At 36.4% G+C, this 23,815-nt stretch overlaps 1 protein-coding gene across 17 annotated transcripts in view; it reads right to left on the bottom strand.

Moving 5' to 3' along the window:
- EYA1 (EYA transcriptional coactivator and phosphatase 1) overlaps positions 1–23,815 on the bottom strand; it is a 163,118-nt gene that overhangs the window by 13,064 nt on the left and 126,239 nt on the right. For all 17 annotated transcript variants that reach the window (XM_038174190.2, XM_021273521.4, XM_021273520.4 and 14 more), the window contains 2 exons: positions 415–473; positions 59–219 (listed from right to left, as the gene is read on the bottom strand). In XM_038174190.2, coding sequence (XP_038030118.1) covers positions 59–219; positions 415–473 — 220 coding nt within the window. The remainder of the gene's footprint in view (positions 1–58; positions 220–414; positions 474–23,815) is intronic.

Here is a 23,815-nt window from a genome sequence, read left to right as displayed (position 1 = left end):
AATCTTTCCTTTTTGTTGCTTCTCATTTATATTTGTTATATACTTCATAGTCACTTGCCTCCAACATTGTTTTTGTAGGTATTGTATATTTCTTTTACTCGTCTGTAACGGAAAGCCAATTTTCTCATCCAGTCGACTCCTCCACGCACCCCCGTTGCGAGGCACAAATTAGCACTGGTGGCGGCTGCAGGAAAGCCGTCCGTTCCAAAGTTATAGGTGCTATTTAGAAATAAGAAAACCCCAAAATTAACTGAATGCAAAAGGCTGTATTCAACCATTAGCTACTCACTGCTGGCTTGCAAAGGCTAAAACAGCTAAAAAGACAATGGGCTACTGTAAGCATTACAGCAGTTTATCACTTTCCCAGGGAGAAACTTGCAAAGCAACATTTTATCTCTGTCAGTTCTCTTGTACCTTAAATCTTGACCGTTGTCATCTGAAGACACGTCATCAATGTGAACCTGGTCGCATTCCTAAGGTGAAAGAAAGACTTTAGGATTTTCTTGATCTTGCAAATCTTAAAAATAAAACTATAAAAAGCCACGAGCAATCTACTCATCAGGGATATTTTTAATTGTGGAAATCAGTAGATGGCAGTCTTGTTAAAACAACTCTTTTACCTATTCCTTGTGCTCATTTCTTAGAATAAATGCACACCATGATTAGCTACTACTGTTAAATGGCTTTCCAAAAACACATTTTTGTGTTTAGAAAGGAAAGTGGTTAAAAACAATTAGCATATGTGTTCCATAAACGTTCTTGTAGCCTTTCAGGTACCTTAAAACATCAGGCTGCTCAAAGCTGATTCAGTCAGTGCATAAGTGTAACTGAAACCAGACATTTTGGTAAATGTAACATATTAGAAAAATTAAACCTGATGCTAACCGCCAATGAAATTATGACCTCTGATTGCTGTTGAGCCACACACCAACACAGCCTGAGGCCAGTGTTTCAGAGGACTGCAGACGAAAAATCTGTTCCTAGTTTGCCATTCATTTGAGAGTTGTGAGTTTCCTTCTCTCTCTTTGGTCTTAGTGCATGAAAGCAGCATGCAATGATGAAGAAAATCCGAACAGAAATAGCCAGATGAAACCATCCTTCTTCAGCAACTTGCATGCAAACTAACACAACATATTTATAATTAGCTTTGTCCATCACTAGATTTAAAATCATAATGCATATTGTTTATCCACTAAAAATTTTAAAACATTACTATTAACGATTTAACTTTTGGCAGGAAAACAAATAGACCTCTGGCACTGTAGATCAATCTCAATTCAGTGACTGGAACATAATGGATTTGAGTTATTTTAATAATTTCCTCTTTTCTCACTTAATGTGAAATCCTATAACAAACATGATCTATTTTAAATATGAAAATATTTCAGTCCTTTATTTTTGTGTTACTGCTTTCCTCTGAACAAATTTTTCTCTCTCCATGGATTTCTGAGGAAGGGAGGGAAGATAGAAGTGGAAAGAAACTCAAACCAGCTGTTCCCTAACAGAATTAAAATCATGACCCTCAACCCTTTTTCTAAAACATCTATTTTCCAGCCAACCCTCTCCCAGCAAGCAGCAAGCTCCAAGGAGGAAAAGACTTTGACCCTGTAACCTTCTCCTCCTCTCCTGAGGTCAACAACCTCAGATAAGAAAAGAGCTGAAGAAATCTATTTGGCCTCACATGATGGCTGTGAATTTTAGATTTTTAAAAACATGGGTCTATAAAAAATACCCCAGAAACTTTTCAAATGATTTAGAAGAGTAATGTGTGGTCTTTTGCACTTCTACAACATGGAATTCTTCTAATACACACTCTTGTATATTTTATATACAGTAGTAACATAATAGAGGCAAAATGATAACCAGCACAGGAAAGACGACAGTACAGTTGCTCATATTTAACCACCATACAGTAAATTTCCTCCAAAGGCAGACCAAATGTATTAGATGTACAGACACAGCTGAAACTACAAGTGTGAACATGTGTTGCAAAGCTTTGAAACGCAACTAGACTAAAAAAATTCAGAAGCTTCTTCAGCAAGGTATCAAATTCAAATAAAATAAGTTGTGTTGTTGTTTTTTAAAACCAAAAGTAACTTTCTATCCAAATGCCTGTGAAGTTAACAACTGAATGTGCACTGAGTATAAGCTGTTGAAAGGACACCCTCCAAAGTTACCCATTTTAGTTTTTCTTCCATTGCGCTCAGTGTATTCTATCTGGGTCTCCATGGATCGAAAACTTAAGCTTGAATTGCCAATGTAGCAGTGAAAATTATCAAGTCAATAGCCTCCTCTGCCAGCTTGGAAATGATGAATGACAACTGGAAAAAGTTGCTGGAGAAAAAGATTCAAAACAAAAATTTTGGAGAAAGTGACTTTTTTTTTTTTTTTTTTTTTTTTTTTTTTTGTAGCAAGCATAAAACTAAAAGGAGTACAAGATCATCTTAAAGGAGAGGCTGAAAGAATGAATAAGTTTACAAACTTCTGAATTTCACTCAGATGTAAAACAGAAGCATGATGGATGAGACCATTACACCTTAGATCCCACGGTTAGAGAGGACGTGGACCTTTATATTGAAGTGCAAGGTCTTGGGACCATCACAAGCCCTGGGATATGTCAGATCTTATTTCTTTTCTTCTAACTATCTCTTTGGTAGGCCGAAAGTGAGAACTGAAATTATACAAATGATATAAATCACAGTATTGAAAGAAAGAGATTTTGGAGAGAAAACAAAACAAAACACAACAAACAACATCAACAACAAATAAAGACCGAAATTGGTGATATAAAGGCTGAGAAACCGTGTCAAGAAAGCAAGCAAAGTGAAGGAAAGGTCATAAACCTCACAAATTTCAGGTGAAATACTGCATATAACGGAGAGCGTCCTCATTTGTGAGAAGAAAAAAGTCAAGTTGGCAAAATTTAAAGCACAAGTAATACATGTTATAATTTGGAAAGGACTGAAGACAAATGTGATTGACGCTACATTACAAGTAAAGGAAGGTCACAAACAGTGCACAATTGTTTTGTTCCTCTTGAGTGGCAGGGCACTGCTTTCAGGCTAAATGTGAGATCGGAGTGCCAGGTATTTTTTCATGCTGTCTAGCTGACTTGGACTGTGTGGTAATGACTGATGAGGTGCATTTTTCAACCCCTGAACATAGGAAGGAAAAACACTCATTTACCAATTGCTCTTTTACGAGTGAAGTTATTTAGCAATAGCTCTTCAAATAAGCCAATTACTTGCCTACTGTTAATTGATTTGGTCCAACTTTCTTTTTGAACACCTGGTGTTTGTTTTCATCTGATTTCTTTTTGTGGATCATTTTGCTCTTGAGCAAAGACAATCACCTGAGACACTGTCCAGTTCCCTGACTAGGTATAAGCAAGTACCCACATGTTCAACACTTTAAAATAGCAGTTCACTCAATATTCATCATAACCAGGGCTATACTAAAATGAAGTTTTACATTGATCAACAGATAAAGTCTGCATTTCCAATTACTACTTTTTTTGCAAAGATATAACATTTTACATATAAGATAATGAAAATCTAAAGACTCATAAATTCCTCAATTACTTCCCAAAACAGCTTTTGTGGTGGGAACCAGCTTAGGGCTAAACAACAATGCAGAAAACAAAACAAAACAAAACAGCTTGTTTGTAGGTTTATCATTTTAAACATTTACAGAATATATTTAAAACTTTTGTAACACTTTTGTAGGAAATACAGTACTAGTGTTATCCCTCTAATTTCTCTGGTGAAGTGATATTTGAAATTAGTATTGAAAGTCCCTGTAGAAACACTACAAATACATGTTATTTATGCAGATGTATTTTATTATGATAGAATCAGTGTAGTAGTCAGCTCCAAAGCAGAACATTAAAATTGTTGGATTCTCTTTTAAAATAGCCTGAATTGGCAAGTGAGGAGCAAAGTATCCCGTGGCTTATGTATAAAGATTATGCAGCAAGCTGTGTTTTGCTCCTAAAGGTATTGACCTTGCAACTTCAGTGTATCCAGTTTGAAATCTTCATGAGGGACTACAAGTGATGACATGTTTGCACTGAAGGTTTAGATTTCAGGCAGGCAGGCTGAGATGCAGCTCTGTGCTTTGGGAGCTCTCTCTGGAAAGCTAAATGCACTTGGTATAGTTCAGGGATAATATGTTCAGAAGTGCAAAGCATCTTAAGACACCTAAATCCTATTCTCGCATAGGTCCACCTAAATTGCACTGATTTTAATAAAGCCACTGCCAAAGCGCTTAACTCACCTGTGAAAAAAAGATTTGAGTGAATAAAATGTACAGAAATTATAAAAGACACTATGCATGGTGCCATATGCAACTTCACTGCGTGAGAAGCAGGTACAGGACAGGACAGGTATTCTCAAAAAGCAATTTAGGCTAGGTTAGTGACTCTGCTCTGACTCCCCTCCAGTCAGGGGAGACAGAATTGTTCAGAGTGACTCAGACAGCTCAAGTGGAAACCCTGATCTCAAATCTCCCACCCATGGGAGATTTACTCCCCTGCAGCTACGGTAGTACAAGCCAGAGGAACCAGCAACATTTGCTGAAAACGTGGCATTAGTTAATAACTTCCTAGACAGTCAAGAAGGCTATTGCCATAACATTTGCTCAGTGTTGAAAACATGCTCCATAAGGAGGAGGTATGCTGCCCTTTAGAGAGATAAGCATGAGATGGTGTGCAGGGAGCAGAGCCAAGCTGCACAGGCTGGGAACAGCGAGTTGCTGCCCTGCACATGCATTTCCCCCTTCCCCTACAGCCAAGGCCAGCAATCAGAGGGCCACACCCAAGCTGGTGCTTTTCCTTGGTCAGTTTTCTGAGAGGCCAGCACACTGATGGCTGTGACAGGGACAGGCAGCAGTGTGGCAGGATGGCAGGAGCAGGACTGGTGCTCGGGATAGCAGGCAGACGGTGCTCAGCGCAGCAGCCCGGAGCTGTCTCAAGGAGGCACTGCCTGTGAGCTGGGGAGGTTTGTTCAAAATGCCTCATGGAAGAATAGTATTTTATTGCATTTGCATTTAATTCATCTTCTGTAAAGAAAGAGAGCAGGGCATTTTATTACACAAATGGCACCATGAAAGAAAGCAAGTTGTGAAATGCAGGAAGATTTAAAAGACTTTAGAACCCCAAATAAGCAATTGTGGAGAGAAAGAATGTATTTTCCAAATACTTTTAAAGTCCAAGTGTGGGTGAGGGAGGACTCTATTAACATGCTTAAAGCATGCTGAAAGCGTGCACATAGATATGTCATTAGTGATGGTACTAGGATTTATCATATAGCCTAGGGGAATATGAGCTTTGTATCCCTCAGACCTTCCAATGCCACAACTGGTAGCTTAGCTTGAAACACATCTCCTGTAGCAGCTAAGTTAAACCAACAGATGTTGCACATAGTAATCAAGGCTTGTTACTGCATTCCCTTCCATCAGCTCTGCTTTGGAGCTGGGACCAACGACAGATATATGCTTGCAGGAGCTCCTTAAAATTGCTGCAGTTGTTTGCTAAGTCAAAAAATGTCTCCAGTGAAATGCACTAAGCCAAAGAAAAACAACTGAAAATGAATGACTAGATGAGTCTACCCTAAGCCTTGTACATGGAAAGCTTCTGTCTTCTCCCTCCTCCATTCCCAGAGCATTTGCTAACTCCTTCCTGCTCACTTTTCTTCCTTCTCTTTTCTGTTTTTGTATGATGAGCCAAAAACTCCCAGAGATGCTCCAGTCATCATTCACAGCTCTTAAAATGTCTGAACCTATGTAGCCTTCTGGAATTGTTCCTTTAAACTAACTTGGGATTTTTATAAAGATTCATATGCAAAGCATTAAGTTATGGCAGAAATGTTCTGCAAATATTTATATTACTTTGTTCCTTCACTACCACCCGTCAAGTTGTGCACTTTTGCCATAATTATGTAAAATATGCCTTACTACTCAATTTACTGTAGGAAAATTAATAATAATAACAATAAAAAAAAGAGATTAAGGCTGCTACAGGAGTTCCTCTTATCTGTGCCAATACCACATGCCAAGTGGAGTGACGTAATGGCTAGCATGCTGATCTACATTTCAGTGTTACAAAACTAACAAAATAAATCTATTAAGTTTTCTGCCTTTGAATAAATATTGAGTGTAAGATAACTGGACAGCTTTGCACACTATGAAAAGGAATAATGTGAATAATGTTATGAACATAACCTCAGAGGATGCCACAGTATTACCATCCCAAATCTGCTGACTATAGCTAGAATACATTTCCACATTTGCTTAATCTTCCTAATTTACCGTGAGAAAACTAACACCATGCTGTCAACTAACTGTTTCAATACCTTAGTCTGCAAAGTAAAATGACAGGAAAAGAAAACAACAACAAAAAAAAAAAGATTAAAAAAAAGAGGAAAAAAAATTCAACAACCCCAAAATTTTAGAACAAGCTATTTTCATTTTGCCTTTACATCAGCGTGTCCATTGAGACAACCTGGAAGCTGGCCAACTCACAGGAAATGATTGCTGGGATTCTCTGTTCCTCTCATATCTGTCATTACGCAATTATATCCACTGCTGCATTTTCCCTACTGAACGGTAGAGAAATGTGGTCATGTACATGTGAGAACAGATCTGGCATAACAAGTTAAAGCTGCAATCCTTTATAAATGTGGTGTATCTGAAAACCCTTAATTAAAAAAAAAAAAGAAATCCTCATGTATGCTGCTATGTGTTATGTACTTTTTTACAACAGGAATATCTCTGTGTACGCCTCATCTAGAAGTCAGAAATATCCCCTTTTAGGTCTTAGGTTTTTATACCTGCTCCACAAATATTTGGAACTTCTATAAACCATCACAATGTGTGTCTTTGGGAAACAAAGGTGCATACAAATTCCAAAGATAGTTTGCTAAATTGTGAATGGCTTTTATTTTATTTTATTTTATTTTATTTTATTTTATTTTATTTTATTACAAATCATTTGCTTTCTCCATCTTTTTACTTATAGCTGATTACTACAACTAATCTCTATTCTAATTTTAGAAAAATGGCACACAAAGATCCCAATGTTATTTAATTACAGTCATTAAATTCAAAAAGTAAATTCCATTTTTTTTCTTGACTGGAAGGACAGCAAACTCTTTAGTATGTGTGCAGGTTAGAAAATCAACATAAAGTAAAACAACACCACATCTGTAACCTGTATATATGCACAGCCTGTAGCAAATGAGCCTCTACTGTACTTGCTAAGCATACAAAAGAACTCCACACTTCCTTTCAAGCTGAGGCAATAAAGGCTTAAGTGCTGAACTTCCTAACCCATCATCCTGGAATGCCTGCTAACATACAACATAAATCCATGTGAAAAAGCAGAGACTACGGTTCGCAGGTTCTCAATACTGGCACTCAATTGGCAGGACCTGTCATCTCTGTCTAGCCTGCACTTTGTGACCCTAACATTTTCTCTTCTTTCCCACCACAATTATTCGTCGCTGAAGAAAAAAGGTGCAGATTACCTGTGGGTCAGGCACAGGATATGAAGAACAAAGAGAGTTCTTGAAATCCACTTCATTCTGTCTGACAATTTGTGGATGAACAGTCAAGGAACTAAATCAGGCAGTGAAGACTTTAAAAACACTCCCATATTAAACTTAAGACTATAAAGAGAAACTTAAAGTGTAAAAAACCAAACAAGCAAAAAGAAAAAAAGAAAACAAAAACAAACAAAGCAAAACACACAAAAAAACCCAAAACATGTTTCATGGTTAAAATGTCAAATCAAAACAAAGATAAAGTTAGGTTATTAGCTATAAAAAGATGGAAAAATAATAAGCATGGGGGACTAAGAACTCAAATTATTTAACAAACTCATTGTTGGAGCTGATGACTCAGAAGTTCTCTAATGCACTGGACATTTAACTGCTGTAAAATATACAACAGAGTCCATTATTTTCTAATAGAAAAAGTGATTTAAATCCTATTCTGCTTGCTCACATGAACAAGTGCATTTGGATTAAATGCAGTACTCCCAAAGTAAACAGTGTTTGTTCCAAAATAAATACAGATATCATTCTGCAATTTGTGTTTATTGCAGTAGCTACACTAAAATCAAGGTTTACATTTTCTTTTCAGCTGCACCTTGTAACTAGGAGAATTCAACTTAAAATAAACTATGATCTAAGAAATATCTATATAACAACTATTATGTGCCAGTTATGTTCCCACAGCAAAAGAAAACACTATTTTGCTAGTTTGCTTTGCCTTACAAGTGTAATGAAGCATGTATTTCAAGAACTGACAGCAATACATTAGGATCTTTCCATTTTGTGTTGGAAAGGTAGATCAAAATGTAAAATCATACTTGGTCAAAGGGTCAGCAGAGATCAGGACAATTGCAGTAAGTGTAGTCCTCTAAAACCCAGAGCTTTCTCACTTGCACTAGGGTGCAGAGTGCCAGGCCAACAACAGACTCTTGCTAGAACTCCAATAGAAAAATTTGCCATTCTATTTCCATACATTTTGCAGGATAAGACAAAGCAAGAGGACGGTATCAGAGAAAAAACAAAAAACAAAAAACAAACAACAACAAAATAAAAAAACAACAACAAAAAAACACAATTGACAGAAAAGGCTAAATACTACTCAGGTTTATCTTTTTAAAGAGCCTGTGTAACTCCTGGGAAGGGCAGTGTTAAGTTCAAAATGTCAAATCCACTTTATTTTAAAAGTTCAGCACTTCACATTGTAAATACCTTCTTTACGACATGATTCATGTTATCTACAGATATATAGTTTTGAAAACAAAACAAAACAAAACCTATGACTAAAACCACCTATGACTAATGAAAGCTAGTGAAAATAAAATAAAAATGTGTTTAAAGAACTAACAAAAGTCATGAACCTGGTCAGTATGTCCTGAATTATTCCCAAATGTATTAACTTGAAAGTATACTTTATACTTTAGGAACACATACATTTTATTGAAACTATATACTAAGGTTGAAACTATATACTAAGGTACTAAGGTTTTTCAAATACATTTAAATTTCAAACAATTTCAAAATTAAACTTATGAAATGACTGAACTTTCCATAGAAGCCTTAAAACAATGTCTCGTATCTCAGGAAATGAGAATGCTCTTTTAGTTTACATAGAAACTTTTCACAAGAAGATGTGACCTCTCTCATTTCTGTGTGATCAATTCATTTAAAAAAGCTAGTGGGACAAAGTCTGGGATTAAAATTCTCTCCTTTTTTTTTTTTTCTTTTTTTTTCTTTTTTTTCAGTACAGGCAGCTAAACATTTTGCTCTATAGGCAACCTAAAGAGCTTTGCACAAAACTTTGCATTTTTCTCCCTTCCTTTCTTCTCCCTCCCCAGATGTTGCTGGGGAGATGTTCTGTGGCAGAAGCAGGGAGTCCGCTGAGGCAAAACTGCCTTGTCCGTCTGGGGCAGAGGATGGCTATCTGCTTTGCCAAATCTCTGGAAATGTTAGTTGGCAGCTTTAGTGTCACCTTACAGCCTTACATTTATAAAAAGGGGAAGGAACAGGAATGTAATTAAGTGATAAAGTGATGTTATGAGCTTGGTAGGCTTGGTAATTCAGCTGAGTTGTATGGATGTAAAGACCACTCCATCTGATTTTCTTGAGAAAGGAAATCATACAAGGCTTATCTTCAGTGACACATAGTTTGAAGGTACACATCAGTGGTAATATGAAAAAATTTATGTGATTAATAATTGTATAAGCCTGTAGGAATGATTTTCTCAAGTGAACTATGGAGGTATTTGTTATTCTTTGTAACTCGTACTCATGAAGCACAGCAACACATTCCACAACAGCCAGGCATCATACATTTCAGATGGGTCAAAACTTTTAGCTGGGTTTTGCACATACCAGCAAAGCCACAGTTCTGCCTACAAATAAATACTTTGTCTTGTTTTTCTGTTCATTTACCTACAGCTACATATACAGTCCAATTTAGTTTCACATTCATGAAGAGGAACTTCGTGAGCTTTCTGCAAGTCACCCATGGTTGTAATGTCACATAGATGATAAACTGTTTCCAGTCACTCCTTTGTATACCTATCAGGGAAAACTCCTTACTTACCCTAATTTGTATTTCCTTTCTTTTCTTTACTTCCTGCAGTGAAACTGAGCTGTTTTTGGATTGCTACTGTGAAAAACCAAATGCAAATAGATGGGCGATCTGCTAAGATAACTCTAAGTGCCTGCCAGAATAGAGTTCACAATCATTGGTTCATTAGAAAGCAAAATCTCCTAACATTTGTAGGACTTAAAGTACCTTAAAAATTAGGTTTACATCTAAAAATAAATATAGTGCTGTAAAACAAACAAACAAACAAACAAACAAACCTTTACTGAAGTTTTTGAAATAATCATATCAATGAAATAATCATAATCATTTTCCTAGAATTCTCTATTACTGAATGCAAATCATGGGATCCTCATTGAACATACCTAGCCACAGCCTGGTCAGGAAGTTGGAAGTTCCCTTTGCAGACAGCACAGACATCAACAGGAGGTGCACTCTTATTTCAGCCCAAGTTTCATCCCCTTTCTAAACAGATGTTCCTTTGGAGGCCCTGAGTGAATCGGACTACTTTGGATGACCAGAAAAGTTCAGCTGCTGTCCTTACAGTATTTGGGGATTGGAAGGAGATAATTCAGCCAGTTCTATCTGAAGTTATCCTCTCTCTGCAACCATCCATTATATTTCATTGGCAAAAAAAGCTTTTTCATCAACCTGTCTTGAATTTGTCTATTTCTGAATTTGATGGCCCAGAAATCTATTTTAACCATGCTTTACATACCTTCCTACCTGTTTTTGTAACACCTGACTAAAGCTGTTTCTTATTCATCATCCAAGTAACCACTTAAGAAGTAAAAGGCCAAATGTCCACCAACACTTGCTAGGTCCATCTTCTAAAACCAGCCAAATCAGGCTAACTTTGCCAAAATCAGATAGATGCCTCATAGCTGTAGAACCAGACCTAGTGGCCTTAATAGGAACTTCTGTCCTTTTCTTCATTGCTAAATGAAGCTCATTCAGCAAAACCCATCACTTTCTTACAGGTTGGGCTACTATATTCTCAGCTGTTGTATTCTTAGCAATCATTATTCACATGATCAACATGAATGATTACATTCAACAGTCATAAAGAGCTGATTCCGTTTTTATCTGCATCTCAGGCTTTATGCATATGTACTTTCATGCAAAATATGTTTATTTCATAGACTGGTATCTACGTATTTTTAAGGAAGACATTCACATTATGCAAGAATGCACATGCTATTTTTTCTAGTGTCAGAGAATATGAGAACATATAATGTCCTTAAGAAATACATTTACTTTGGCATCATCTTTGTCAATATTTACTTTTGGGTCAGCCTCCTGTTTACCTCCAGAGGAGATAATGTCTAGTCATCAACAGCTCTGTTCCTCTGTACTGAAAATATATATATTTTTACTGACATCAACACAACTAGGTTGATTTTCTTTGCTGGTACATCATTGGTGATCTCAGCACAACAAAGAAAATTCATACCATAATCCTACACTGAGTTCTTGTAATGTTCAGAGACTAGTTAGCAAGTGAAATGTTTTAAATGGAACTGGGGTAATTGTGCATAAGAGAAACAAAGAGCAGGAAGCACTCCAAGTCATGTTTACCCCTTAAGCAGCTGCTACCCGTTGCTGAAAAAAAAACATCCTAACCAAAATAGTAACATCCCCTGCCATCTTTCAACAGCTTTCTTTATGAATGATTGAATGATTAAAACTCATAGAGTTGCTACATGGTTTTAAGAGACTCATTAGTTCTATACAACTTTACAACTCATCTTGTGATAATACCAGCTCTAATAGAGGTGCCGCAGACCAAATCATTGGTTTAATCTTCGGAGCATTCTGAAAGCTTATCAAAAACAGTACCTACATACCTAAACTGTTAATGGCAACTAAGTTAATTAATATATGAATGCATCATCCGTTACATTTTCCTCCTAAAAATATTATTTCAAAAAACAAGTTAAAGTGATACTGAGAAATAATAATAATGATCAATATTTATAAATATTATAACCCAAATAATTAAAATATAAATACTATAACTAAAATAATAAAAATATTAAAAAATAAAAAATTATAACTATAAAATAATATTAAACATCTAGTGAAAAGAAAAAAAAAACATTTTCTACTAATTATTTTAAATCATATATACAAATATATTGTATGTTATCTCAAAGACAGTGGTATAAATTTACAGTAATTTTACAGATTTTGGAAGAATTATTTTATACCCCTGCAACTGAAAAGCTAGAAGTTTCACTTGCTTTATGGACAGGAGAAATAGGAGCTATTAAACAATACACACATGCTACCACAAGTAACTTGCTTTGGAACAGAAGTACTTAGAGGAGCAAGGCTCTGATTTACTGTTGTTCTGATTTCTTCTTTTTAATGGGTTACCCCATCATTTTATAAACATAATTTGTCACCAACACCAGCCAGAGTTCTCTGTAACTACTTTTTGCCTTTCTTTCAGATCTGTTATCCCTGCTGAGAGAATCTACTAAAGAAGAATTTTTCATACTGACACCAACTGTAGTCTTGCTGTGAATAACCACATTCCCATAAAAATCATTCCATTTATTGCAAAGTTGTTGGCAGACCATAGGAATAATAGTCAACTCAGGAAACCTTTTATCCTGAAATCACATAGCTTAACCCTTCACATGACTATATGAAGTTTATATATAAAAACTATATTAGCACACTACTGATTTAATGCTTTAGGCCAGGCAATTTTGCTGTTGGCAAGTTTTTAAAATAACACTTTCATGGTACCTTTTCTTTTAAAAAAAAATACATTAAAAAAGGACAGAAAAAAAAAAAAAGGAAAAAAAGACTAATGTGGAATCAACCAAGAAGCATTCAGGACTTTTCTCTTAATTTACTAAGTTGTATTTACATTTATAGATTCTTTCCCAGTACCTGAAATAATACATTAGCATAGACTCCTGGGTGCATTTCTGATGATAATCTAAAGATGTGTGTTCATACAAAACTTTTTCTATTTTTTCTATTTTTCTACCTTCGTGTGGTAAGATGCATTTATTTACAATATAATGGAACAATTAAAACAAAATCACTGGTGTGTGTGTGTGAGATTATTCTGTTATGCATTATATTTGCTTTGTTAAAAGCAAATCTGTACCAAACTAGTCTAGATTAGACTCAGGAAAGAGACATTACTTTTGTTACTCCTCGTGATACTTTGGGAGTCAGAGGTTGTTTCTATTCAAATTTACGTCTGAATTTATTAAAGTAAATTAGCAAAAAAGTTGGTGTATGTTTTCATTTCCTTTTTTGTTCTGTTTGTCAACCCTCATTTGTAGCTAATTAGGGCTTAATTTATGCTTTATTCATTTGAAGAAGTCCATAATGGGAGTTTTGGATTTATATACATACTTTTAAGAAATATATACACTGATATACACTTTACATACATTTTTATATATATATGTGTGTATATATATATGTATGTACACATATATATATGTATATATATAAAATATATACACTATTATATTTTTTTTTTCCCAAATAAGTGAGTATCAGAATATTTGACTGGTATTGTTAAACTTTTCAGTCAGAAAAAAAGAAATCTTAGAAAATCTGTTGAGTTATAATTGCTGTTACAATTGTCTCTCTTTCATTCTTACCAATGTTATAGAGCAAGTTATTCCCTTGTGTATCCATACTTCACATTCACAATATGGATATGGTGGATATGTAAAATATGTAGAAGAAAAAGAGGAGATCCTTCAACTGATTGCAATGATTTTCTATGGTTCAGAAAGGATCATTTGCTTAGATATATCTGATCTTTCTTGTGGCAATAATATATCAGCTGAGCTTACTATTCATGTCATCTGTCTGTATTCTGCTGACACTGAACATTTAGGAACTATAATCTCATATCTGCATAGGACTTCAGGTAACTTTCAGAAAGGGCGCAGTGTCTCTGCCTGGACTGCCCTGGTCTGACTGAACAAGGATCTTGGAAAAAAATAAAGCAAATACTTTGTTACTTCAATAACTCTTGTTTCTTTTACAAGCTTTCCACTTACATTTTAAAATTCCTCTTTAAATACTCACACTTGAACAACGCACATTAAGATTGCATTAGTTTACTAGTTAGAATCACCCAGCTTCCTGACCACATTTAAAGACAAACTTTTGAAACGCAATTTATAACAATCAAATTTTTCTTTAAAACACAGAAAAATAAAAGTGATACTGCAATGAGTAACGGGAATAATCCCCTCCCCCCTTTCTTTAAAGTTTCATTAGACCATTGAACTGGATGAAATTCAGATAGAGGCCTTATTGTAACCACACTGAAACAGTAGAAATCTCCTGAGACCATGAAACTCAAACATTTTGGGAACCAACTTCAAGCACTCCTTTCGTGTTTTTAAAAGAAAATGAATGAAAGACATTTATTAATTTTTATTCCTGTAGCAATATTTTAATATGACCCTCTTCCCCCCTTCCCCCCCCCCCCCGAAAAAGCACAAACAAATCTACTTAAAATACAAGTGTGTGCATATTTTCTTATAATTTAAATTACAGTTCTAGCAGTCAGAAAACTGCCACAGCAGCACAAACTGCATGATAGCTCTTGAGATGCTAGAAATCTGCACTAGTTACATTGCAAATTCATGCTAAAACTACACTGTGGTTGATTGAAACTACCTACCATGCACACTGCTGAGATGCTAATTTTGTGGTTTCAAATCTTTGTACTTATATGAGGATTGTCTAATATGCTCTCAGCCTACAAAATGGTAAGTAAGGATAGCTTTTCTAAAATAAAAGGTACAAAATTGTCAGAGACTAAGAAACTTAAAGTACCAATCTGAATAATGCAAACTTGAGGTTTGCTCTTGTAAATGGTGTCAAAGAAGCAGAGAATTTTTTGAAAGAAGCTATTATGTTCTTTCTTCAATTTATCTTCTTGCATAGGAAAAGTCCAATTACTGGGGGGTTGAGGGGGGAAGATTTGTTTGTAAGTGGTGGAATAAGCACAAATTAACTGTGTTATATGAACAGAAGGGGGAGGGGGGCTGGCAAAGACATCTGAGTGTAAATTAATATTGGTCCAAGCTGGAATAACTTGCACTTTTCAGTATTTGCAGCTTCACGAGGGAGAAGACTGGCTTTATGAGACTTTACAAATCTGTCAGCTAAATCAGAAACCCAAACACAAGATATATTGGTCAGGAATGTTACTTTAACTTGTGAAACATTTTTAGATTTTTAGATCATAAATCAATAATGGATTACTTCAGAAACCTATGAATGCATTATATAGAATTAGTCATAACTAGTGCATTTATATCTATTGTAGCAGACAAGCTTTTGTTCCAAAGATACTCATAATGTTTGGGAATATGTAGAAAACATTTTGTTCAAATCAGATCCCTGAAATACTAAAAGCCAAAGAGAAGCCTCTCTATCCAACAATAAATGAAAAGCAAATTAATTAATAGCAATATTAACTGCTTTCACCATTAGTAACAAATAATTATTCATTCATTTGGCATCACTGTTCTATTACTTCAGACTTCTGGGATAAGTTAAACAATAAAAAGAGCCTATTCAAATCTGAAATGACAATTCTGGCACTAAGAGGCCTTCTAGATGAATCCCTGAAGGATTATTACCTGGTTTTGTAACTAACATGCTGAACCATCAAGCAGTGCTTGCTCCTATCACATTTGTACAGAGCTGAAGAGCTCTGTGGCATGTTATATGGGATGCTGCAACCCCTCAAGTATAAGAATTCATTATGGGCAGCAATTTATGTAGATCAACAATTTAGCAAGTCAGTGTTTTGCCATCTGCTAATGGATTGACAACAAAAGCATGGAAATTTCCACCAAGCCTTAAACAAGTGTTTTTTTGTTTTTGTTTTTGTTTTGTTTTCTTTTGTTTTGTTTTAGAGCAATTACTTTGTTTCATTATTTATTATACAAGAATTTTTAAAACATTGTCTGGTATCATTCATATATGCACATTACCAAGTTGAAGTATTGTTAGAGAGCTTACAACTGCATACAGTAACAACCACTATATCCACCAGTCTGATGCCCCATTTTCCTGTCTCCTTTCCCTCTTGAGTACTTTCTGATGGAATTATTATCCTTTTATCTGTAGATACCATTCTCCACATCATTGTCCTTATCTACAGATAAGGGGATTAAGGCGTAAAGGAGGAAAGACTGATCACGCATTACAAAGAAGTGGTCAGCAAAAAGGGGACCTCATGTCACTACATTCTACACACATATGTATGCAAAATATGTGCACTAGACAACTGCTTAGTAAATAAAGTCAGCAGAAGCTTACCCTGTATATGTGCAGAGTCTGGAGCATAGCCTCAGACACAAAACAGTCTTGATTTGTTTTTTTCTATGCAGAGAAGCTGAGAAAGTTTTTCCCTCTGGTGATCATGTTTTCATGCTCCTCCTTCTCCACTTCCTCAGCCTGCCTGGCTATGTCTGTGCAGCTCTGCCAATTCCCATTACTGACTGTGCACCTCCACCCGACTTAGTTACGCTTAAATCTAGACATCAACAGACCTGACACACCTGCTTGAAGCTGGCTCTATGACATTGCCACAAGGTGTGAGAGAAAAAATGATGGACTTCCAAACTGCTAATAGCAGACAACCTGATTTCCCAGCTTGCTCTGGAGCTTGCTTAAAGTCTGCACTTAAGGGCTGGCTTGCATCCAAGCAGTTCAATTGTTAGATTACTCGATTCTAGGACCAGATGTGCTAAAATGCCTTGAGAAAAAACACAGTGTTTTACCCTACAGTGGTCATGGTTCTTTGAGATGTGCAGTAACCTGCACACAATAAGTCTGCTGAATGTTATTATTCAATAATGTGTATTATCATAATGCCTGCAATCCCAAATCATGCTTCAGAGTGCTACTGTGCTAAGTTACCAGCCTGAGTCTGTGGTATATTAAAGTATCAGATCTGAGAGGAAGTAGTTTCCCTTTCTCCTTCAGATTAAAGAACCAGAACATATGGCATTATTGCTTCAAAGGCATTCCTGCAGGGCACTGCATGGTACACGGGGGACATATCTGTGTGCATGGTCACTGAAGGACCTGGGAGGAAAGTCACTTAGTCTCCTGTGGTGTTACTGAGAGACCTACAAAGGAGAAAATTCTCAGACTGAAGAAAAGAAGAATATATGTCCCTGTCATGAAAAAAAAAGGTCTCCTTGATGCCTAGAAGTGATTTATATGGTGCATATGCTTTCAACAGCAGGGAGTCAGCCTAGTTTCACCTGTAAGAATTGAAGGCAAAGGACAAAGAGGGATTAATTTTGTAGAAGTTTTGCTCTGGGATCAGACTTCATGGTTGCCATGCTGAGTTTTAGCTGCTCTCTTTCTTAAGCCTGAGCTCTCTCTACACATCTCCCTGGAGCATCTCTTCTTGGGGCAATTCTGCACTGCTCGGTGTCACCACAAACAGTATCACCTCCTGCTTCAGTGCCTGAAGACTCTGCTTTTGGGTCCAGCTACTACAATGTGGGCCTTAGAGGTCCTTTACATTTCCTAAGTGAACAGAAGTGCTTGGAGTGTCAGACAAGTGTCTGGGTGTCAGACATCTCAGTTGCATTTAAAGTAGTAAAAAAATGACCTCCTAACTGCCTTCAGCTTGTAAAGGAGTAAGAGGGAGTGGTAGTACTGATAATACTGATAGCCCGGTGACGGGGAGCTACAAAGACAGCAGACATAACCACATAGTAAATTATGCAGGAAACAACCCACGAAGTGCAGTTTTCATAAAAAATACCTGACAATTATTTGCTCCCTATCAATTTCTAGATCTGAGTAAATCCAAGCTAGCAGTTAGAGATATGCAGGAATCCTAGAAGGATTTATTGCCACATGAGTGGAAAGAGGAGATTTAAGATCAAACAATGACTGTGAGAGTGCAAGGATGCAAACACTGTTTATTCTTTGCTTCAAACTGTGAAAAGTAGCATTGATGTAAGTCAGCGTCTCACTGCTTCATGAGATAAGGGTACATTACCATGCATATAAAGTGTAGGATTTGTAAAATGTTCCCATATGAATCCAACTTTATTAAGCCTCCCAGGCAGAGCCTCTTGGGGTGGGAGGTGGGGGGTGGGGGTGGGGAGGGCTCTCTGAGCCCAGGGTGCAGTGGAGGAGAGTCTGGTGGGCAGCAAAGCAGCTGGGAGTGGGAAGCCAGCACTTTGGCCCCTGCCTGTCCCATCTCAGGATCCAGCCTGCTTTGGCTCCACATGCAACAGAAGGATGGACATCACGGGAATCGCATGCAAAACTAAGGCAGGCAACTTTCCAGAGGGGTTGCCACGTAGTAATATGCTCATGCAATGCCTTAAAGGTTCAGTAATCTGAAGGAGTGAAAAACTTAACCATAAAGTTTATGCAGCTCTATTCACCACACATAAAGGACTATGATCTAAACATCCATCAGGAAGACAAAGAGGCTCCCCAGTGAAGTAGTCACTTCACCAAGCCTGTCTGAATTTAAGAAGCGATTGGACTGTGCACTTAGTCACATGGTCTAAACTTTTGGGTAGACCTGTGTGGTGCCAGGAGTTGAGCTTGATGATCCTCATGGGTCCCTTCCAACTTGGGATACTCTATGATTCTATAAAGAGTATCCAGGTGGATTTTAAGTAAGAACCTTAAAAGAAATTAACATAGATCCCTGTTGTAACGCCTGCTCCTTGGTCCTTATTTCTTCTTTCTTTTTATTGTTAAAGTGGCAAATGTAAAAAGAAAGAAAGAAAAAAAAAAACAACAACAACAGTAATCCCACTTATTAGAACTTTAACATTGATTATTTTTCTTTTATTTTCCTGAAGAACCAAAATCATTGTATTACAGTACTGCCTGCTATCATTCTTTCCTTTTGCCATTAAGAGAAATACCTCAAGTAGCTTAAATCTCATACCATACTGCCAATCATCACAAATGACTTCCATACACTATAACATTTTGCATATAAAGCCGTCACAAATAAAAGTGAAGCTGTGAGCATGCGTTACGTATTCTTCACTGATGGAAGAAAATGAGTGCCAATCATCGTTACTGTGCCCTTATGAATGGTTTCATTTCTTAGAGGTGGTGAAATTAATTTTTCGTAGTTTTGTAATACATAAAATCTTACTTTGAGCCCTTCCACAAAACCTGAAATGAAAAAAACAAAAACAACAACAACAAAAAACACACAGAAATAAAAATCCTAAAAGAAAAAAACAAATAAACTGGACAAAAACCTACAGACTAATTGGAATTTAATTACTTTAATAAAAGTAAACACTTAAAAAATATATCTCAGTCATAAGAAGTGTTAGGTAAGGTTAAAAAATAAAGGCTTCGTGTGCCTGGAAAATGAATAAATTGGCATTTCCAGCTGCAGTAAGTAAAATTATAAGTCTCTAAAGGTACAGGTCTAGCAAGACGGTATCATCTTGGAACGAAATTTACAAAGCACTGAACTCACTTTTTAAAAAAAGGTGTTCATAAACAGTCACAACAGCAATTCTTCCTTCAGCATACCTAGTTATAATGGGCACCTGGTATGCCAAGGAAATGAAAAAGCTAATCTTTTAAGAGGATCAGTATACATACATAAATATATACAATCTTTATAGATGCAATAGGTAGATGTCACATTTAAGTCCTATCATTGGCTTGCTAATTTCCCTAAAACACTTGAGCATACATTCTAAAATACCTAATATGTGTAATTGCTCCATACATGCCATTAAAATATTATACCTTATTATCCCTATCACAACATAATCAGCATGTAAAACTCAGACATTCTTCCCTGATGAGATAATTCTGGTTCTCTCAAGGACTCTACATCAATGTACATGTATTTATTCCCTCCTGTGCACAATTAAAATTCTACTACAGAACAGAGTATGACATTTAAATAATGATTTTCGATACAGAAAACCTAAACTTCTTATCTTGCAGCCAAAAGCACACTTCAGAATCTAATTTTTGGAAATACTGCACTTATTTTCTAATGCTTGCCCTAGTGTAGTGCTATAATTCCATTTTGATATTACTATTAACTCAATAAATCATTGATTATGATGGCACTTAAATCATATTGTACACTAGTAAACAATATTTTCTTTTCAGTGTGTTAAAATACTTGTCATATATCTTTAACAATCTATGTAAGAATTTATAATTGCTCCTTCAAGATTTCAAATTGTCTGATATTATATCAATTTGGAATCAATTACTACAAATAAACTTGTGCAAAGTGAAGCAAACAGATCATCTCTAACTTTTTTTTTTTTTTCTTTAGTCTATGGACAACTACAAAATCAGGGTTCAATAACTGATTGTAAATCTAAGTGCAACTCACCCATTCATAAGCAGAATACTGACTTCAGAGCTAGACAGTGAAATCAGACTGAACTTTTTCAATGAGTTTTAAAAATATTAAAATTCAATGAGTTTTAAAAATACCAGTAACATCATCATTATTATTGCTATTATTACATAAAGAAAAACATATAGGAAATTAGCTGATTCATTTACCTGTCTGTGTCCTGTATTAAGTTAGGATGGGTAAAATGAAGTTCTAAGAGCTACTGGTATGCGTTTGTATTTGTTCACTTTATACAAACTAAAAGTATGACTGCTTAAGTTTAGAGTTTAACCTAAAAAAAATAAGTATGTCTCTAGGTTGAGATTTGAAAACCCAATTAGGTAATACACAAATCAAGTGATCTTTTGGAGATCACAACTGTAACTGTGCCTTTTGTATTCAAAATGTAAATCAAGCCTTCAGCAGTTTATAGGAAGACAAAATACTTTCCCTCTAACTTGGATGCTTGGATGACAAGAGAACTGTTCTGATTAGAGCTTTCTGGAAAGCATTGGATAAAAAGAAGATTAAAAAACATTAACTTGTGGTATCTGGAAAAATGTGCATCATAGGCCAAAGTTATGATAGATGATTGCCTGCCTGTAAACCCAGTCTCTCTATATGTCAGGAAGGGTTCCCTCTGAGCCTGGGTAAGGAGAGCATCAGTTTTCAGGTTCCCGCTTTGGATTATGCCTAAACCCAAAGACGTGTTTCTACACGCAGGTCAGATGTTCCAGATTCATATTTGCCTGTCTTCATACTATTTCTGGGCAAGAATGTCCAAGCTCTGCAGCTCACTGGAGCAATTGCCTACTAACCTCTTGATCCATAATTGCCTGATCCAGACTGTCATGTACATGTCAATCCTTAGGCCTGACCAGGGTCACCAGGAGATCTTCCAGACTCAGTCCTTCGTCAGCAAGAGCAGATGTTTTGAGCCTGAGGCATAGCCAAGCCAAATTGCCCACAGTTTTGGTGGAAGCTTGTCAAGATGCTGGGCAGCCTAAACTTCCAAACCACCAAACCAGAACTTTGAGTTTCTGGGATGGATGGGCGGAACCTGCTCTGAAGCCACAGACCTTGGGAGCCAGGCAGGCCCTGCTAATAATCGTGATGCCCAAAAGAATGACAAACTGCAGGTCTAGGAGGCCATGTTCTTTCAAAAACAATGTGTCCGTGGCATACTTGAAAAAAAAAAAAAAAAATTCCACTGAACTGAAAGTCTCAATTTTTGGCCAGGTCTCGTCCTTACATGAAATTCAGGCTCTCTTCTTTCCCCTCCCTACATACTTCTCTGAAGAGCTATAGTGATCCACAAGCACAGAGCCACTCTGCTCTGACATGCCCTCCCCTCCCTTGGACATGACGCAATCTTTCAGTTTAGAGCTCAAGTTCCTTAGAAATAAGGACAGGAACTATGTTCTCTGTGTCTTAGGAGCACTGAAACGTTGCTGGAATTGTGTGGCAAACCAGGAAGAAACACCAGCTTTCCCCTACTCAGTGCTCATGATCTGTTGTCTAGTTGTGTGGAGATCCCAGTTCAGATCTGAACACTCCTGTGGTAAAGGTTCTAAGAGTAGGAGGAGCAGGGGAAGCTTTTTGCTACAATGCGCTGCAGACCAGCACAGGAAGGATCCTTTTCTGGGGCCTCTCTGCAGCACACCCAGGGCAGGCTCCAGCACATTATAAGCACAACTGCTCTCTCATGTATGAAGACAGACTACCGTATGGACAGTTACAATTGTGTTGGGAGACATGAGATAAAGTGGCTTGCTATGGGGCAAATGCAAAGAACCAAGTTTATCCTCTGAGCTTCTTGCTTCTATGAACAACTTGGATCAGTAGTTTTTTCCATACTTCAAAGTTCTACAGTGAATAACCTGCTAAGATAACTTACTTACTTACTGTTAAGACCGTAACATATCAATAATCTACTATCCCCAAGCTGTGGTTGATTAACTTCCATTACAGTCACTGACATTAACATTCACGTGTCAAGAAGTAGCTATCAGTGTACTATGCATTTGGTCATGCACATCAAATGAAAATACATTGAAATTTATTAAATATGCTGGTAAGGTATATTAGCACTTTCTCTTTCTGTGCTGGATAAAATGAAATATAACCAGGAATCAGAAACAGATTTGGAAAATAACTAGCATTATTATATTCTTCAACAGATCTGAAAAATCAGTCCTATACATGTAACTCACTAATGGCATTTCTTATATACAAAAAGTATCATTGTTAAATATAGCTACCTTGATGAAAAATAAAGAAAATATTACTATAAAATTTAAAGAAATCATCTATTTTACTGAAAGCATATATATATATATATATAATACTCCTCTATGGAATGGAATAAAAAATAAAGCACATTTAAATAATTTCATTACATTGAAAGATGCCAAATCATCTGTGAGTGGTTTCTTTTTAGATGAAAAGAAATCAAAATATGGGACAGATGTTGGACAAACCACATTTGAGGTCTATCACACACTGGCATTTTTCAAATGATTTTGGCTCATCTATTAAATAAGGTGTATTTTGCTTGATTTTGAAAAGGGAAACATCAGGAAATATTTAAAGGCCAATTGCTGCCAATTAACTTTGATCAGCAAAAGTTGCATTTGAATCTTTTAGATTCTTTTGCCTGTCTGGAATAACACACTATTCTAAAATCTAGCAAAACAACAACTTGATGATTAATGTGTGTTGGCAGCACCACCACAAGCTTGCTTAACAGCTGGATTTTAAATAAACAGCTGTCTTCATTATGATGGGAAAGAAAACTGACTGTTTTCATGTTTTCTTGTTATTAAAATATGATCAGAAATTGCTTTTTCCCTTTTCAGATGAAACACCCAGGCATTATGGTGACAGTCTCTTTCAGCAGTTCGGATAGTTTTAGAACAATCTTGCAAGAACCGCCAAACCATAGTCTACATAGGCTGAAAAAGCCTTTGGCATGCCGACACCGACTCCTCACAGCATGCCACAAGCGAGAGGCATGAGTGGCAGAGAAACCCTACTACATAACAAATTGTACCTGCCACTGGGGAAGGCAGAGACCCAGAAGGCCATGGAGAAGGACAGTATATACGACGTTAATGATTTCCCTTGGGTTTAAGGTAATACTTCCCCACAGTGGGATGTGAGAAATCTGTACCCAGACATTAACTGTTTATAGAAGCCAAAGTTTAATATTTAATGGTCTGTGCAGACTGTTGCATTCTAGTATTTATTTCTATAAAATAGAAATTTTATAGAAATTTTATAGCTTTTGGTGTATCCACTTCTAAA

Source organism: Anas platyrhynchos, chromosome 2 (genome assembly GCF_047663525.1).
Source record: "Anas platyrhynchos isolate ZD024472 breed Pekin duck chromosome 2, IASCAAS_PekinDuck_T2T, whole genome shotgun sequence".
Classification (NCBI taxonomy): Eukaryota; Metazoa; Chordata; class Aves; order Anseriformes; family Anatidae; genus Anas; species Anas platyrhynchos.
Note: the sequence above shows the minus strand (reverse complement) of the source record. Positions and strands in the feature narration are given on the sequence as shown.